This window comes from Liolophura sinensis, chromosome 7 (genome assembly GCF_032854445.1).
Source record: "Liolophura sinensis isolate JHLJ2023 chromosome 7, CUHK_Ljap_v2, whole genome shotgun sequence".
NCBI classification, from domain to species: domain Eukaryota; kingdom Metazoa; phylum Mollusca; class Polyplacophora; order Chitonida; family Chitonidae; genus Liolophura; species Liolophura sinensis.
The window spans coordinates 17,793,910-17,814,105 of NC_088301.1; the positions used below are offsets into that span (position 1 = coordinate 17,793,910).

Consider the following 20,196-nt stretch of genomic DNA (forward strand, 5'->3'; position numbering starts at 1 on the left):
AGCGGCAGTGGGATGAAGCTAATAAGGGGAAGTTTTTTCACGAGTATAATCGTTCTGTCTTGTTAAATTCGCCAATATCATTACGTTCCCGACGAGATGAAACGCTAGTTTTCCGCCTTATTTCTGGACATGTACCTACAAATACCTATTTATTCAGAATGAATCTGCACCCATCTGGGTTATGTGACATATGCCTAGTTAACGATGATATCGCTCATCTCTTATTTACGTGTACCCGGCACTCTAACGCTCGCCGTGTTCTTTACCGGGACTTACGCTCCATTGGCCTTTGGCATTTTACGTTAGCATCTGTTTTAAATCCTAAAAGCCAACCAAAATAAGACTTTCCAGGCCCTGGCCAATTTTCTTAGCAGATGTCGTCGTTTTTATTTATCGGTTTTTTTCTTTTTTTTTTTTTTTTTTTTTTTTTTTTTTTAATGTTAACATGGTTGGATCGGCCTATCTGTTGCTTTTAAAGTGGTTGTTGCCGTTTTTCTACCCGAACAGAACTGATATGAGCTGACGCTTCTACTGTTTTTTTGTCCAGGTATTGTGTATGTATACTGTTCAGCTCTTCCTGTACTATACTCTGTGTTCCGTATATGTTATAACATCTTGAGTGTTCTAACGCCCACCTTTCCCAAAATCTCTCTTTAACCCATGTGCCTGCCCGTCTTGTACTGTAAATATGGATTGTACATTAAGAAACGGTCATCATAGTGAATAATGACCCTCTGCAAACACTTTTTTTTCTTCTGTTAGTCATCAAGCCCAAAATTCGTCGGCTATAATGCTACAATGTCCATAGCACTAGAATTGAAACTTCTTCTTCTTGTCCTAAATAATATACTCTTCCTTTATATACTATCCAGCTTAAAAGCATTTTCAATGACGCCAAGTTTTGGCGCGCATCGGCCCTTTGGGCCGGAAAAGCGCCAGTGCAAATCAACCCCCCCACCCCACCCCCCCTTCACAAAGATCCGCAGACTAACAGTACATGAAAACGTTAAATAGTCATACATAACAATATCATACATCCGACAGATGATTTTGAGAACATCCAACGTGTGTGGGAAATGAAGAACACCAACATAATGTACAAGAAGTTAAAGTAGTTTTACCTTGAAGTTTTTTTGTTATGGTAATATATTGTTTTGTATTAACTCGAGCTTGGGCTAACATAACTGGCCATTGTTCCTGTCAAATAAAAAAGTTCCCACATCTCTTCCCACAGTCTGGTCCATACGTCCCGTGGGGGCACATACTGTATACATACACAATCAACAACTAATAAAATAGGCCTACACATCAGGATAATTTTTAATACAACCTCAATACACATGTGGACAACAGAATGTCATATCCGGTTTTATTATACACCTAGGTGTCCAGCTCCTACTATGTTATATAATAAACACAACCGCTCAATATGTTTAATATATTGGACAGTTGTAACTGTGACGTCTCACGTACGGACTACATTGTGTTTGTCAACAACCAGAGGACACAACAAGCATGGCTGCCGAACAATCAGATTCTGACCCTTTTGATCTCACCGACGCTGAAATTTGCTTGCTACTTGATCCATTTGATGACCCAGAGCTGGAAAACATTTTAGAAGCCCGTTCTACCTCACACCAATTCCCGAATGTCGCCTCAAACCTGATGCAGCTGTGCGGTATTACTCCACTCCAATGGGAGAGCATCGTTTGGGAAAGCTAATGAAGAGGGCAGCCGAGGCTGCTGGACTGAACGGCCGGAAAACTAATCACTCGGTCCGAAAAACAACCGCCCAAACCCTTGTAAAATCTGGCGTCACTCCACATAAAATTATGCAGGTCACCGGACACAAATCCCTTGCTAGCATCCAGGAGTATGATTCTAAATTAGATCACTTAAATCAGAAGCAAATGTCGAGTTTACTTTAGGGCAATCTCGCCTTCAGTCAACCGTCTCCCGCGCTTCCACTTCCTGGCCGGTCAGTTCAAGTGCACACAAATGAAGTTTTCACGACTCCGATGCCATCAACTTCCGCAAAGAATCCCCAGGATAATCAGCTAACTGTGTCAGCAAGCTCTAATTCTCATTCGTCCTTATCCTGTAAAGATTACACTACTCTGTTCCGTTGCGCAGTTTTCTATAAATGCACATTTAATTTTCACAAAAACGTCTGCATTCCTTTTCTTTACACTTCTGTTTGTAAAATACCGCTTCGGCCACGTGCGCCTGACCCAGTTTTCCGTCAGCCAATGAAAGTGCTCCATTCAGTATTACATATTCCTCCCGTAACCGGCTATCGGCTATTGTTACGCGATATAAAATAATTAGCACGGTTTTACCCAATTTGTTAAGCGTTCGAGTTTATTTACTTTTTGACAGGTGGGTGTATAATAAATAGGTTATTGGATTGTATGGTCCTGTAACTAAATTGTTCGAAGGAATATATTGACAGGGAGCTCTTAGATAGGTTTCGTCTGGATGCTGCACAAGAATTTGGTACATCGAATCACTAGTTAGGGATAACGTAAGTTGTAAGTGCATCGAACAGAAACTGTGCACTTAATCTAATGCAAAAAGTGTTAATTACTCTTCGTTTTTTGGCAACTAGGAAATGCAGGTATGCAATGGTGATGACATTGGAGTCTCACAGCCGACTGTATCTAGGGCTATCACACCTACCGTTCGAAGTCTGTTTTCATTTTATTCGTTTTCCACTGACAGCTCGCGAATTCCGAGAAAAACAGGAAGCGTTCTACGCTGTTGCCCAATTTCCAGGCATTATTGGGTCTATTGATGGGGCATACGTACAAATCACTGCTCCTCGCACATATGACACGAAACTGTTAATCTGCACCAATACCACAGTATTAACGTTCAACTTGTTGTCGATGCGAAGTACAACATTCTGGATATGGTCTAAAAATGGTCAGGGCCTACATATGACACTCGAATTCTTCCACACTCATCCACACTCATCTGATCGGAGATAGCGGGTACCCATCTAAACGCTGGCTTCTTATCCCTTTCCTCAGACTACAACCCGGCCCTCAAACAAATTACAAGAGGTATATCATTAAAATATCTCCCAGTTGACCTTTGTACCTCGAACATAGAGTTGTTTCCCTTGATATTCATGAGCGGCGCATTTGCTTTTCTATATGTGGTAAATGATCGGAATCTTTTTGTGGAAAAAAGATATATCCTCATTTATAAACACTTGAGTTTCTTTAAAGAGAAATAATTACTGAAATTTAAACATTACAAGAGTTCATCGTAGAGTTCAAACATTTAAGGTAATTCATCCAATTTTCCCCTGCAGTATTTAAGCTATACTTATATTCTTATAAGTCTCACGGGGAGGCACAAGAGCAATCAATATTGCCGTCTTAATGGTAAGATCTTTGAGTGAAATAAATGTAACTGGCGATTAAGTGTTAATGAACCATAAGACGTTAATTACATCCCATATTTCTGAATATATTGTGTTAGGAGGCCGGACATTGAAAATGGTCATAATAGATTTTATTTCTAAAGGATGTTCCAGATGTGTGTCGTTTACATACCTACATAACATCTCCTGGCACTGGATCTGTTTGTTGCCTATTGCAAAAATCCGCCCATCTGAACACATAGGTGTTGTATTGTTTATGAGTTCCTGGCTTCCAGGAAAATGTAGGATGATATCGGCAGCGTGTGTTGAAATGTTCTGGTGTTTAACAGATCTCCTGACAATCTGGATGCTAAGAATTTAAGTTTCCTCTGAAGGGGGTGCAGGGCTGAGCTGTGGGAAAAAGTCAGTAGATCCAGCCTTTGTGGAAGAAACAATGGTACTGCTGTCAGTATGTGCAGCAGGGGAGAAAACAGGCTTTTATAAGCCAGGCAGGGGCTATGAAGAGGACGGTCTCAGGGTCTTCCCTAATCTTTTGTAGACACGCTAGGATGAGGCTGAAAGGTGAAAATGGGTATAAATAAATGTTACAACAAGACACTGTAAAACATTTACATGAACAGCATGCATACTTGTCCAACTTTAGCATTCAGACGAGATACAAACAAATCGATCTCTGGCTTCCCAAACCTCATCACAATTTTCTAATAGACACCTGTGTGCCACGCCCACTCTGTGCGATCATAGAAATTTCTATTCTTACAGTCTGTCGTTTGATGAATCTTTTCAGGTATGTTTTTAGATGTGTTGATAGACCGATACCCAATGTCTCTTGAGATACACCAGATCCACATTTGTACACCAGGTCATTAAACAGGATTGACCTTGTTCCTCCCATGCGACTGACATGACCTCACCGCATTAGTATAATCCACGACTGGATATGAATATCATTGTCACACTCAGCAGAAGTACGCAGCACCAAATATCTTTACAGTAACTCCAAATAGCTTACATTTTAATAAGTTTTCTGAACAAGCACCCCAAAATAGATTGGAAGCTTCGCAACTTAAATAAGTTACGTTTTTGACATTGCAGTTCCTCGGCCCACTGGCGGAGGTCTTTTTTATTTATCCTATAATTTTTTTTAAACTATCATAATCACCCACTGCCTTTGAGGACATTTATTTTGTTCCTTTCTAAGCATACATATTTCATGCCTATTGATCTTCGTAAATATGAATTTAATGTAAACAATATATATTAACGTGTAAATCATCAGGTAAATTTAATCTAAGTTGTGTGGAGTGACTGCATGTCAGTAATATCAAAACTCACCTTAAATTACCGAAGGGGGATTGCGTTATTACGAAGCGAATGTATACCTTTCGTTGTCCTAAAATTGTGTTACCATAATTACATCTAGTAGACAAAAACTGTCATACATAAGGGACATCTTACATTGTCGGGTCACAGCCGATACATACACAAACATATACAACTACTAGAAGTGAATTCATTGTCACGTGTAGTGTTCTTTTCATATCATTTATGTATTTACTATTCTTCTAAGTGGGTGCCTCGGGTTTGCTTTTTTGAAAAGCGGTTTTACGACAACATAGGCATGTGTAATAGTGAACACACACGGGGAATTTAACATTAAAAAGTCTTTTGAAATGTTCAGGTATAAATATTCGTGATGTGAGTAACCACACCTACACAGACGACAGAGCTTGCTCTGGGAGGGTCAGAGGGTCAGTGGTACTGAATAAGCTCACCAAACGTGTCCTTACGTATACTGGCACAGAGATGAACACTGACGACACTGGTTTACCAGCTGCATGTAGATTTATACACAACTGTGACGGCGTCTCGCATGATGTCTGCCTTAGTCCATATGTGGCTTGTAGTTATCAGAATAAGCTCTGGTGATCGTCCACACACCTCACTTGTTCAGTAGATGTGGGAAGAGCTTTACACCTGTACAGATTTGGCTTCCAGAAAGTCAAATACTTTGAGAATTCCTACTGTGTGGTAAATTACTTCAGGGCAGAATAGAGTTCAGTGATATAAACTGCCCCTAGAACTGAACAGGTATTGCCCTTAAACATGGAGGATCGCAAGAAACTGATTAGCCGAGCTCTTCTTCTTGTGATGGGTATAACGTTTGGTAAGTATATTACTTACTGAGTTAAAACGTATGTTCAACATTCGTCACTGTGGAAAATGTACAGCGACACATTGATTGTCGCTTATGTAGTGAAGTTATCGTTAAGATTTAAAACCGGTACAGCCATTGTACTGACAGATGAGGAAATAAATGTGACTTTCTCTTATCTCGTTGCCGTGGCTTCAGGCTTGTAAATGACATTTTTCCTACTTATTGGTGTTGGCTTGAACACGTTGGCGATATGTTTCCACTTCTGCCTCCCTATTTCTCCATGCTGATAACAGCAGCCGTAAAGTCACCAGACTGCAAACAGTTACTTATTTAATGGAAAGTTTATTCATAAACTTGTCTAGGACTTGAATAGCACGCCTTTAACTCTTAAGCATTTGTTTCTGTAGTGCAGAAGTATTATTTATTTGCTGTATACATTCCTGTACTGTCTTTGCTGTGAACTGATGTTAACCAATGTTAATGTTGTTAACTGACGTTAATCAATGTTAGTGTCACGAAAACTTCAGCGGTTGTCGCTTTATTTACCTGATATTAATCCACTTGAATGATTAACTTGATTGGAAGGCAGCTATTTCTTAGCTCAGATTTGTGCGCTCTTTATGTGTAGTGATACTGAATCAAAACACAAAGTACTGGCAAAATGGCTGGGTGAATCATGTCACTTGCCATACAGACGAGTCTTATGGGTGACAGTACACATTGCACGATATAAGTCTGGGTTGACAGCCGGGTGTCTTGTAAAAGACGTTCTGTTCACTCAACAGTGGCATGAAGATGTAAACCTCCTATACATGTTGATAAAAGCCCCCAGTAAATGTGTAGTGTTCTGTGGGATATAATATCTTATGGCGGGATACTTAAACAGTACAACAGATCTGAACCAACCAATTCGGCGGTGCACCGCCACACGCCTTGATCAATAAGCGCACGTGTTGAAACCACCAATTTACTGAATTTTTCACAGTATGTTGTACTTTTCCCCAGAACTCTGCTTACTCTCATTTACCACATGACTTTATATCATTGTAAAACCATGCTATTTTTAAAGAGGGTTGGAAGGTGAAAAGAAAAAAAAACAAGTGTTGTGGCATAGGAGTAGCAGTGTGCCTAAAGTCTACACCCTAAAGTAAAACCTTCTGTAATTAAAACTCCAAAATCATTCCATGACGATACTTTTGTGCATAACTTTCAGATGACCTTCTGATGAACTTTTCTTCGTTTTTAGATCACTTTCTTTTTTATCATTTATGTTTTACGCCTTGCTCGCGAATATTTCACAGCATTATATTTGGAACAAAGCCGACACAGCCCACGACCATCCGCAGGTTAATGGCAGGCGTACGACCAGAGAGGTAGCCAGCATGAGCTTGACTTGAACTCTCAGTGATCACTTGGTGAGAGGTCACTGAGCCATTGTGCAGCGGTGTAACGCTAACCACTCGACCACTTGAGACAACTGGTCTGTAAGGAGCGTTCGGCCACACGATGGTATACGACGATTTGTAGTCACGAAGACCACACCATAGTAGACGAGGATTTGTAGCCATTAAGGCCACAGGATGGTAGACGACGGTTTGTAGTCACGAAGACCAAACAATAGTAGACGACGATGTGAAGTCAAGAAGATCACACGATGGTAGACGACGATTTCTAGTCACCAACAGGACACGATGGTAGACGACGGTTTTTAGTCACGAAGACAACACGACAGTAGACGATGGTTTTTAGCCGCTAAGGTCACACGATGGTAGATGACGGTTTATAGTACCGAGATCACACGATGGTGGAAAAGGGTTTATAGTCACGAGACTACACGATGGCACAAAATGGTTTATAGTCAACAAGACCATGTGATGATAGACAACGGCTTATAGCCGTATAGGTAAACGACGGTTTATAGACAACACAATCAATGAGAGAAGAAAAATCTACAAACCCCCTGTCCAAAACCGATTTGGAATCCCTATCGCTTGAAAGAAGATTTAAATTACAATTATGTTGAGAATATTTTATGCTAATCTACTGAAGGAATTAATCCCCGATTTTGCACAACCATCATCAAACATTTTAGAAGCTACGCATATTTCATCAGATTTAACACATATTAATTATCTCAAGGAGCTATTCCAATCGCCTTATTGGCATTTTTTTCAAATCTACTCAATAAATTATTTTTAAATCCAGTGCAAGCTCACCCTACATACAAAGTGGTGGATGGCAGAAATTCTGCATATTTGACGTTTATTGATCTTCAAACCACTCGTTTCAGTTAATCAATGAGCTTTAACGTTTAAATCATTAGGTTGATTAAATCTAAGCTTCATAGAGTTACCGTATGTCAACCTCCACACATGCATCACATTAGAGAAAACGAAAAAGGTGACTTGTGCTGTTTACCAATATCTACCGCTACATCCAAGCAAAAACTCGTGTAGATCTGTAAACCCTACAGATACGCTTTCCCCTTCGCATCGCCTTTCCGTGTTACAATGTCAGTAGTGTTGGCAAACACCTCAAAGTCGCACAACACTGTGCAATTTCGTCCGGGAAGGCCTATCCTTACAATATAAGGTCATAATCTTAACTACCTCAAACTCAGATAAACTTATGCGTAACCTATGTACATATTGCATCCACTGAGGCGTACGCGATATTTCACTATATCGTTACATAGGAATGAAAAAGACATTGTTTGTCTTCCGATAAGGTAGTCTAAAAGGCGTACGAAATTAACAGAAGGTGGATTGCATTATTACCAAGCAGACCAAAGGTAAACATTTCACGGAACTTTCGTGTAGTAGAGAGAAAATGGCACACACAATAAATGTAGGTTGACAGACATATGGAGGGTATTTTCATATCATTTGTGTATACGCTATTCTCCTTAGTGGGCTACAAAGGCATGTATGATACCGAAAACAAATTTGGGAGTTATGTGCTCACGAGTTTGCCTTTTTAGTAACTACAGGTATACAGTTCGCGCTAAGAGAACGACTGCAGGTGCTCTGCAATCATTTCCTTACGTATACTGCCACATGAGTGAAAACTGACGACACTGGTTTACCCGCTAATCCGTGACGGCGTCTCGGACATCTTCCTTGGTCCATGCATGGCAGTGGATGTGGAAAGCGCTTTACAACTGTAGAGATATAACTTGTAGAAGGTCATATGTTGTGAGAAATCCTTCAGTGTGGCAAATCACTTGAGGATAAAATAAGAGTACTGTGATATAACCTGACCATGGATCTGAACAGGGATTGCCCGTAGACATGGAGGTTCACAGGAAACAGATCAGCGGTGTGCTTCTCTTTATGATGGGACTAACATTTGGTAAGATCAGTGATTACTGTATCTGTTCAACATTTGTCACTGTACAAAATGCGCACCAGACAAGCGTCAAACGTAAGGCTTCTCTCGTGATTAGGAAAGTGTAATGATTAAAATTTAAAACTGGTACAGCCATACTGTTGACAGATAAGGAAGTAAATGTGACCATCTGTTACATCGTTCCCTTGTCTGCAAGGTTATGAATGACATATTTTGTCTGCTTACTTCACTGGTGTTTGCTTAAACAGGGGAAAGGTACTGACTCATATACCTATACCTATACCTATACACCCCGATAAAGTTCTAAAATGCATCCAGTTTTTAGTCTGATGTGTTTGTTAAGGGTAAAACGTCACCTTCAACATTCTGTTTCTCAAATTGACGGTGCCGATATATTTACACTGCTGAAGAGACCAGACGTGAAGACACTAAACATAAGACATTAAGATATGGCGACACCATAATAAATTTCATAACCATAATGTCTTCATGGAGCATTATATTAATTTATTATATATTAAACTTAATGGGTTAACTTGTGCGTAAATACGAGTCTAGTTTTAAACTGAGTCGTGTACAACGCTCACATTGAAATAACAAACTCACAGAATTAAAAGTACAATCTCATATTATTAATTCGGATGTTGACCAATTCTCTTGAATTGAAGATCATTTATAAAACCATTTTATGGGACATACGCCATATTTTAGACACCAAAAGATGAATAGAGTATATGTAACATGAAAGTGGGACAAGGGCTTTCCAGGCTAAAGCATGGAAACAGGACTGGTTAGTCCGGTGTCAGTATAATGTGGCTGGATGAGGCGTCATGTCCGGTGTCTTCGGCGTGTTACGTCAGTGCTGGCAGTAATTCGGCCCTATGGACACACCGTGACATACGAAATCACAGTGTATGTACGCACACGCGTACTCAAGAATATATCACTTATACGACGGCGGTCAGCATTATGGTGATCGGAACCGGGCAGAGCCCCGGGGAAACCCACGACCACCTGCAGGTTGCTCTCAGACTTTCCAACGTACAGCATGAGCTGGACTTGAACTCACAGCGAAAGCATTGGTGAGAGGCTCCTGGGTCATTACACTGCGCCAGTGCGCTAACCAACTGAGCCACGGAGGCCCGTGTGGTAAGTAAATGTACATCAGGTATTTGTATGCAATAATTTTTACACTTCTACTGCATTTGTCTCCCTACAATGTTTACTGTACTGCTGTAGGCTACAGAAAAATGTTGAGCATACATATACATGTAAGGGTAATATACACAGGTCCAGAGAATCCGTGCTACAACCGATACTGTGTCATATCTCGGGCAACCTATGTGTTTGACGAACTGTGCAGTCGGCTATGTTAACGTCGACTGTTTCTGCCTAAGGTCATGCTAAAGGAGTCAGATTTTTTAGTACATTTACCCCTATGTTTGCAACAGGGAACACCAGTCTGCAACAGGGAAACGGAAACCATTTCCCATGCGTCTGCATTGCTGTTTCCTTTATAACGATCAACACGAAAAGTTGTAGAGACGACATTAAATACATTTTATAACTCACCATGTGGATGGCAAATCAGCAGTGATCAATCAACAGCCTTCAACATTATACACTTCAGAACTGACTCTAAAAGTTTGTCAGAGTCATAGCCGAGTTATGGTTTAGATATATTTTGAGCTGCTGTAACCTGGTCGGCTTGAAATAATTTTAAAGCCATTGTGAGTCCTGTCTGGTCTGTTGGTTACAGCGTCACTTACCTATGCGGTGAGTTCACGTTCTCCTGATTGGCTGTGGGTTTTCCCGGTTTCCTGTCACCATAATGCTGGCCGCTGTCGTATTTGTGAAATATTCCTACGTACAGTTCTTTGAATACCTTTCCAATCAATAAATAAAAGAAAAGCCACTGTGAACCCCAATCTCGTGAGTCCCATATGGAACGGTTGCCAATCGTTAATTATAAAATCTAAGATTCGATACGATACAGCTGGATTCAGTACGGTTTTATTACATATCCGCCCTAATGCTTCACCTGGGGCATCCGTGCCAGAGGTGTTTACCGTGCCAGCGGGGCGCAATGACGCAGTAGCCTCTCACCAATGCAGTCGTTGCGATTTCAAGTCCAGCTCTTGCTGGCTTCCTCTCCGGCCTTACGTGGGAAGGTCTGCCATCAAGCTGCGAATGGTCGTGGGATTCCCCCGGGGTCTACCCGGTTTCCTCCCACCATAATGCTGGCCGCCGTCGTATAATAGTACCGCGTAAAAGACCAAAGAGATAAACAAATAAATAAATTAGTCATTAAACTCTACTAAACCCACACAGGAAAATAAAAGATTTAAAGTGACAATAAACGATGCATTTTTGACTCTATATTATTATTTATTTCACAACACATAGTGTCAGGAGCGAAAATGATTTTAGTTTTAGTTGTTTATATTTGTGCAAAAATGTTCCAATTTTGTACACATCTGAGCATAAGTTCCGAGCTAAGTCAAGCTTTTTGTGACGTAAGTTTCATTTCTGTGCGTTTTTATATTTCTTGAATTAAAAAGCCTTGGTATTTCGCCCTTTTATAAATTTCTCCAAGATTCGCCTCCAAAAAGTGCACCGGTATGCTAAACGTTGATTCTGGTTACCGCTGAATTTCAGTTTTTGGACAGCCATGCAAGAACTGTTTGGGTCAGTGTGATGATGTAACACGAGTATGTTCCGGAAACTGTACCCTTGGCTGGGATGGTCCTACCTGCTCCAGACGTAAGTAACACGTTAATGGTAATCGAAATGCCTAAATTGTTCATTTAATGATCCCTTTACCGCTAAATGTTCCGCAGTAGTTATTAAACAATCATCACGAAAAGGTCCCAACAACAAATAACATTTTATTCGGAATAGTTTCCTCGCTGATATGCGTACACATTGATACATTAGTAAAGATTAAAAAGCAACATTATACATTTAAATATATTAGAAGTAATCTCAACTGTATTTGAGAAGACGAACTTCTGTGCCCGCCAGCCGCATCGATCTATCGAAGCATCATTTGCTGATACGTCAGGAAAATGTTACTTATATATTCTTTAAATATTGTAAGCTTTGTCAACATTTCAAAAATCTCAGATGATTCTTGGTAAAGGGGGTGAGAAGCGTACATTGTAGTCATGAAAGTTTGCATCGTAAAGCCTCATTGTTTCAGCTTATAATCCGGAAATGAATACAAGTGATTTTATTAGTTATATGCGAAACTATATCAAGCAGGTGCTCTTGGAATCACTACTGAAAATTGATGAAGCATTAAAAAAGAGGATAAGAAACTTATTGGTAGTATTACTTGTATTATAATATTTTTCTTTTAGAGGGTCATCTCCTTTTTTTAAAATGATTATGACGTCACCCGAGGTAATGGGTTCTTGGCACCGAAACCTGGCATATGGACTTGGATTATGAATTAGAAAAAGTGTTTAAAAGAAAAAAACTTCATTTTCCATAATCCTCTCCAATAATATAGACTTCAACATATCTATGTATAGAGCCCATGTTGTTACGTGTCGTTCCGTCTAAAGACATTTGACATGACCCTTCCAACGCCGGCCAATTTGTATACGGTTTTATGTCTGTAGGTTTGTGAAGATTCGACAGTTTCTTTTTTTCGTCAAATATGATTCTCGTTTTAGAAAACTATGCATGGGTGTTTGTTTATTCCGAAATGAAATCTAGTTTGCTTTTTATTCTTGCATTTAACCAGATGCGCCTTTGCATCTTACAGAGGCATTCTTTTCAGCTTTAATAATTCAGCATTTTCTGCCGTGTAAACAACTAAAACGGAAAACCATGCTACTCTAACACAGCATTATTTTTAAAACACATACATTTAGCTAAATATATTGATACTACTATTGTGCTTCCGATGGCAGGGAATGTGGCATTTAACCAAAGCACGACGCAGTCTTCGGATTATATCCACGGAGGTTTCAGCTTCACCTCCGGACTCGCCGTGGATGGTGGGACTGGACATCACTTATTGAACACACCATACACATGTACTCACACCGACAAGGATCCAAAATCCGCGTCCTGGAAGGTGACACTGGATGCACAGTACAACATCTACAGGTTCAGGATATATAACAGGAATTCTTCTTCCTGTAGCACGTCGTGTAAGTTAGCTTTTTATCCTCCTTAAAAAACCAGACCTGGTGGGTGTACGCCAAGGCCATTCATCCAGGAGACCGTTAACTAATGGCCTGTGATGTTGCAGCCACGAATCTAGCGCTTGCTGATTCAATTACAACATTAAATCAGGTCGTTTGTCTGGTACTTGACAAAATCCGTTGGTTGTCATAGGCTTTTGCCAAGTGCCTTCGATTTATAACAGAACGTCGTTTTGTAATATCAGTTCTAGCCCGCTGTTAGTTGCAGGCCGTGTGCAAATATCCATATCAAGTAGAGACGAACTATCAAACAACAAGTGTGTCACGCAACACGTGGTATGTAATACCTTCCTAATATACACAAATGTGAACTAATGGAATTTCCTTCTGTGATAAAATCGTTATTTCGCACAGTTAAAAGATATCGCTTTTGTTTCTACATTTTTTAGATTTTACACCCGGACACTCTTGAAAAAGAAACATTTGTTTCAAGATGTTCCATTCTGATCTCAGCGGTATAACATCAAAATACACGTACAGTAAACTTTTACATTTCTACGCCAAGCAACAATAAGACACGACGTCATACATACGCAGCTTTGACGTCTCCAGGCCTAAGCTTTTTGTTGATTGGTGTAAAATGTACGACCTCTGTGGAGGGAGTAAACAGAATAGCAACATGAAATATGCAGTTTTTCCACATTTTCTTCAATTTTTAGGCTAGAACAGATCTTAACACCTTCGCCTTGGTGTTTATTTTCTAACTCAATTCCACTGAACCTTGTTTAGTAACGAGTCAAATGGGCATTCTCAGGATTTGACTCTGTACTAAACAAAGTGCAGCGGTATAGGGTTACACAACAAACCGCTACAGCCGTGTTAAACCCTTAAATGTATTATTGAAAATGACATCAAACGCAAAATAAATTAGCAAAAATAAAAAAAAACAACTACAAAAAAACAACTACAAAAAAAAACCAACAATAACTAAATAAAGCAAAAATGTGGCACCAAACATTTTATCCGGAAAATGTCCTATTTTATACACTGCACGAGAGAAACTCCCCTGCTGATTCCTACAGCAGTTACGTATTTCCAAAGATTACGAAATACTCACATGTATCGCTGTTCTAATAGAATGTATGACTAGAGGGCGTTAAAGCACCGCAAATATTATTTCAGTGTAGATTCTATAGTCTGCATGGCTATAAGAGTATATTATCTTCCCAATATACAACAAATACTAGAGGTTTACACATATATATGCGAATATGCGATACTTACATTGCATATAATGTTAATAAGTAAAGTTACCAGTTTTCACAATAAGACAATTGGTGAGATAACGAGCAACTAATTTAATAAAGTCCATTACAATACGTGGAACACAACAAGATGTTTTTAAATTTCGCATTTGTGTGTTTTAAAATGTTCCCTATATATATATTGAATATATATATATATATATATATATATATATATATATATATATATATATATATATATATATATATATATATATATATATATATATATATATATATATGTATGTTGTCCATATTTTCATCAGATCGTCTTCACACCTGCATATTTTATTACTGAAAATCCTATTAGAAAATTAAATGTTGAGTACTCGAAATATTGCCTATTGGGTAATAACATTAAAAATGTTGACGTAGGGCGCCCACGTTTTATCTTCACATCAGTGATTTTCTTAGTTGTACAATGGGCAAGGTGTCAAGTAGACGCATGGCATTTCCACAGTGTAGTAGATATAAACACGCATATCTTTCCGACATTATATAAATCTGTTGACTACATCTGCTTGTACTTACAGGTGGCTCTCTTCGGTTACATTGATATATGTGTGTGTGTGTGTGTGTGTAATTCAGTTCATAAGACTATGATACTAGTCTGAGTAATCAATCTGGATTTTGGGAATTTGAGTGGATTTTGATTCAATTGTTGACGGCTTGAACTGTAATTCGAATACTCCACTTATTATATTCAATGAGCTAGTCCTAGTTCATCAAAATCTGTGTTTAAGGTGGCGAGAGACTTAACGGCTTCACTGTGTATGTGGGTAACTCCTCCCAGAATTACACAGTTTGTTACAAAGACAACACTACAGAAACGAACGGTCCTGGGGACATCATCGACGCAGTTTGTAACGGTGGTCCTGTATTTGGGGACACCGTGAAGATTATGATAACTAATTCCTCATACCTTACTCTGTGTGAAGTGCAGATTTTCGGTAAGTAAGACCATGGCTTACACCATCTACATGAATAGTAGTTCACATGGGCCGATCAAACTCCCAGCAGTAGGACCTTGTCGCCATTTTATTGATGTCATTACTGTCATAAGTGAGGTCAATGACTTCATTACTGCAGTTCTAAGCGATGTCATGTCAACCTCCGAATTTCACGTGTGTAACTCATTACCTGACAGCAGTAGAAAATATTGTTATTATTGTGTTAGAAACAAGGTCACTTGTATGGAAATATCTTTATTATAGGAAAATATCAAATGATATTATCAAAAAATAATGCTGACACCCATGAAATGATGTGTTTTGCAGAATGTGAAAACAACACGTGGGGGGAAGATTGCCAAGAGACATGTGGACACTGTTACAACAAAACTGAGTGTGACGCTGTCACTGGTGAATGCCCTGTAGCGACGGGGAATATCCAGTGTGACTCTGGATATACCGGAAGTTATTGTGTAAAAGGTGAGTATGTTGTTATGTAGCGTTCTGCACATCTTCTTGCTTGCTCTAGATAAGTTGTTAAGAACATGCATCGAAAATAAACACATAGATTTTAGCCATCCTTATGTAGTTCGGCCTACCAATATGGAACCCTTTCATCTGACTGGCATTGCTAACCTTCCGTACTATTTATTTTGAATCTGTCCAGGAAAGATTTATTGTAGTCACTCTGTGTTCCTTCAAAACCTGCGGATTGCATGTTACTATTCCTATAGGACATATAGTTTTGCAATTTACGTCCACAATGAAAGAAAAAGATACAACGTATATGTGCCTCTTAAACGAAAGCTGCGTACATTTTAATTGACACATGGCTCGATAATGGTTGCAATGTTGGAGCACTGTATATTATTAGTTACATGGTTACTCAGTGATAGGATACGCGGATATGTGGTGTCAATATTTCTCATACTGGGAGAGGCGTCAGCCACAGCTAATTTACCCTACAGAGACCCATCAATTCGGTGCAGAAAACCGATGTATAGTCGAATCGCGCTTCACCGATATGGCCATAACATGACTCAAGAAAGGGAGATAAGCTGCTTACAAGACACATTTGACGTCGTCGTCAGGAATTGAAAATATATCTGTGCCCTATGGGACCGTTGTTGTCCAATGATTTTCGGAGTGCTTTGTCTGATGCCAGATAATAAAACATACAGCTTAATCCAAACGTTAAACAAGCCTCAGACAGCTATGCGTCTACGTGAGCCAGTCGTTTACAGTCCATGGGTTGAACGGGCGACCGATGCCTTATGCCCCCCCCCCCCCCCCCCCTCCACCAAATATTAAAAGCATACATAAGTCACCCCCCTACATAAACAAGGTGGGTATATGAGTGGGCATGTTATTCCTCAGGGGTGTATGACTACATGGAATCCAAGTCAAACTTCACCTTATCAGTCAGGCTCGCTTAACTCTCTCGCTATATTCTCTCTTCAGCAAGTTTTTCTCTCTCTCTTTGTGGTACTTACATAATTAAATTTTGTGAATTTACCTCACGGCCAAGAGAGACTGGCAAAATACCAGACATCCATGAGTAAAACTAGACGTATATTAGGCATCAACCGAAATGGACGTTCCGTGCAAATAATTACAATATAAAAGACTTACAGAGTGAAACCAGGGCAGCGACCACAGTGTCGTACCTGACAAAATGGTTACACTTAACGTTTTAGTGATGCATGAAAGTCGCAATCAATACAAAATACTTGGAAATAATGCAGCTTTACCTAGACTTCGGTAAAATTTGGTTTCCAACAAATTTATGTGTTATTTTGTATATCAGAAAGACAAAACTACATAACCTTAAACAACTTGTATGGAAGCTTTCTACGAACTCAACCACAAGTACATGGAATAAAAAAATAGGAAAATATCAAATTATATTATTAAAAAATATTGGTGCCACATATGAAATGACGTGTCTTGGAGAATGTAGAAACAACACGTGGGGGGAAGATTGCAAAGAGACATGTTACAACAAAACTGAGTGTAACGCTGTCATTGGTGAATGCCCTGTAGCGACGGGGAATTCCCCGTCTGACTCTGGATATACCGGAAGTTATTGTGTAAAAGGTGAGTATGTTGTTAAGTAGAGTTCTGCACATTTCCCTTTTTGCCTTAGATAAGTTTTTGAAGACAAGCATAAAAAATAAGCGTATAGATTTTAGCCATCCTTATGTAGTTCGGCTTACATCTGACTGGCATTGGTAACCTTTCCTGCTATTTGCTTTGCAGATGTCCAGGAAAGACTTATTGAAGTCGCTCTGTGTTCCTTTAAAAATTACTGTGCAAGATTTGCGGAATACATGTTAATATTCCTGTTGGACGTATAGTTTTGCGATTTACGTCCACAGTGAAAAAATAGAAACATTCGCAACGTATATGTGCCTCTTAAACGAAAACTGCGTACATTTTCAATGGCACAGGACTCAATAATGGTTGCAATGTTGGAGCACTGTATATTATTAAGTACATGGTTACTCAGTGATAGGATACCCACATGAGTTGTGTCAATAATCCTCATATTGGGAGACGCGTCAGTCGCAGCTAATTTCCCATGCAATCACCCATCAAATCAGTGCAGAAGACCGATGTATAGTTGAATCTTTTCATCGATATGACCATAACATGACTCAAGAAAGGGAGATAACCTACTTTCATTTATTTGATTGATTTGATTGGTGTTTTACGCCGTACTCAACCTACTTACAAGATACATTTGACGTCGTCATCAGGAATTGAAAATATATCTGTACCCTATGGGACCGTTGTTGTCCAATGATTTTCGGAGTGCTTTGTCTGATGCCAGATAATGCAACATACAGTTTAATCCAAACGTTAAACAAGCCTCAGAGCGCTAAGCGTCTACGTGAGCCAGTTGTTTACAGTCCATGGGTTGAACGGGCGAGCGAAACCCTAGCCCACCCCTCCCCCCCCCCCCCCCACCCCTCAATATTAAAAGCATACATTAGTCAACCCCCTGCATAAACAAGATGGGTATATGAGTGGGCATGTTATTCCTCAGGGGTGTATGACTACATGGAATCCAAGTCAAACTTCACCTTATAAATCAGGCTCGCTTAACTCTCTCGCTATATTCTCTCTTCAGCAAGTCTTTTCTCTCTCTCTCTTTGTGGTACTTACATAATTAAATTTTGTGAATTTACCTCACGGCGAAGAGAAACTGGCAAAATACCAGACATCCATGAGTTAAAATAAACGTATATTAGGCATCAACCGAAATGGACGTTCCGTGCAAATAATTACAATATAAAAGACTTACAGAGTAAAACAAGGACAGCGGCCACAACGTGGTATCTGGCAAAATGGTTAAACTTAACGTTTTAGTGATGCCGGGAAGACGCAATCAATATATATTACTTTAGAGTAATACAGCTTTTCTTAACCTTCGGCAAAATTTGGTTTCCAACAAATTTATGTGTTATTTTGTATATCAGAAAGACAAAACTACATAACCTTAAACAATTTGTATGGAAGACTTCTACGAACTCCACCAGAAGTGCATGGAATTAAAAACATAGGAAAATATCAGATGATATTATCAGAAAATAATGCTGACACCCATGAAATGATGTGTTTTGCAGAATGTAAAAACAACACGTGGGGGGAAGATTGCCAAGAGACATGTGGACACTGTTACAACAAAACTGAGTGTAACACTGTCACTGGTGAATGCCCTGTAGCGACGGGGAATATCCAGTGTGACTCTGGATATACCGGAAGTTATTGTGTAAAAGGTGAGTATGTTGTTATGTAGCGTTCTGCACATCTTCCCGCTTGCTTTAGATAAGTTGTTAAAAACATGCATCGAAAATAAACACATAGATTTTAGCCATCCTTATGTAGTTCGGCCTACCAATATGGAACCCTTTCATCTGACTGGCATTGCTAACCTTTCCTACTATTTATTTTGAATCTGTCCAGGAAAGATTTATTGTAGTCACTCTGTGTTCCTTCAAAACCTGCGGATTGCATGTTACCATTCCTATAGGACGTATTGTTTTGCAATTTACGCCCACAATGAAAGAAAGAGATACAACGTATATGTGCCTCTTAAACGAAAACTGCGTACATTTTAACTGACACATGGCTCAATAATGGTTGCAATGTTGGAGCACTGTATATGATTAGTTACATGGTTACTCAGTGATAGGATACGCGGATATGTGGTGTCAATATTCCTCATATTGGGAGAGGCGTCAGTCGCAGCTAATTTAACATGCAATCACCCATCAAATCAGTGCAGAAGACCGATGTATAGTTGAATCTTTTCATCGATATGACCATAACATGACTCAAGAAAGGAAGATAACCTACTTACAAGACATTTGATGTCTTCAGGAATTGAAGATATATGTGTACCCTATGGGACCGTTGTTGTCCAATGATTTTCGGAATGCTTTGTCTGATGCCAGATAATACAACACACAGCTTAATCCAAACGTTAAACAAGCCTCAGACCGCTATGCTTCCACGTGAGCCAGTTGTCTGTCCAAATGTCTGTTGAGATACCCCAGATCCACATTTGCACAGTCAGATTATTACACAGGATTGACTTTGTTCCTCCCATGTGTTTTTTTTTTTTTTTTTTTTGTTTGATTTTTTTTTTTTTTTGGCGGGTTTGCGATTTAAGCTACGTTTTTAAAAATGCAGTCCCTCAGCTATCCAGAGGAGCTCCTTTTTCATTTCTCTTGTAACTTCCACCAAAGCATCATAATCACCTTAACTGTCTTTGAGGGCATTTATTTTGCTCCTTTCTAAACACCTTTACTGTAACGGGGCATACTGCACACCAGGATAACAAGAAACCATTGTATGTTTGTTCTTTTTGAGTGAGCAAAGA

At 39.4% G+C, this 20,196-nt stretch overlaps 1 protein-coding gene across 1 annotated transcript; it reads left to right on the forward strand.

The window, feature by feature from the left end:
• Positions 1-1,515: 1,515 nt before the first annotated feature.
• Positions 1,516-19,206, forward strand: LOC135470700 (uncharacterized). Its single transcript, XM_064749734.1, has 3 exons — positions 1,516-1,678; positions 15,102-15,308; positions 18,749-19,206. Exons 1-3 carry the CDS (start codon positions 1,516-1,518, stop codon positions 19,108-19,110), a joined length of 732 nt encoding a protein of 243 aa, XP_064605804.1. The 3' UTR covers positions 19,111-19,206.
• The last annotated feature ends 990 nt before the right edge of the window (positions 19,207-20,196 follow it).

What these genes read in the sequence shown, in the direction of transcription:
- LOC135470700 (XM_064749734.1), top strand. Translation starts at nt 1,516, where the DNA reads ATGGCTGCCGAACAATCAGATTCTGACCCTTTTGATCTCACCGACGCT. An exon ending in AAACCTGATGCAGCTGTGCG is followed by an intron (nt 1,679 to 15,101) that starts GTATTACTCCAC and finishes TCTGTGTTTAAG; the next exon opens with GTGGCGAGAGACTTAACGGC. An exon ending in GTGTGAAGTGCAGATTTTCG is followed by an intron (nt 15,309 to 18,748) that starts GTAAGTAAGACC and finishes AACCTTCGGCAA; the next exon opens with AATTTGGTTTCCAACAAATT.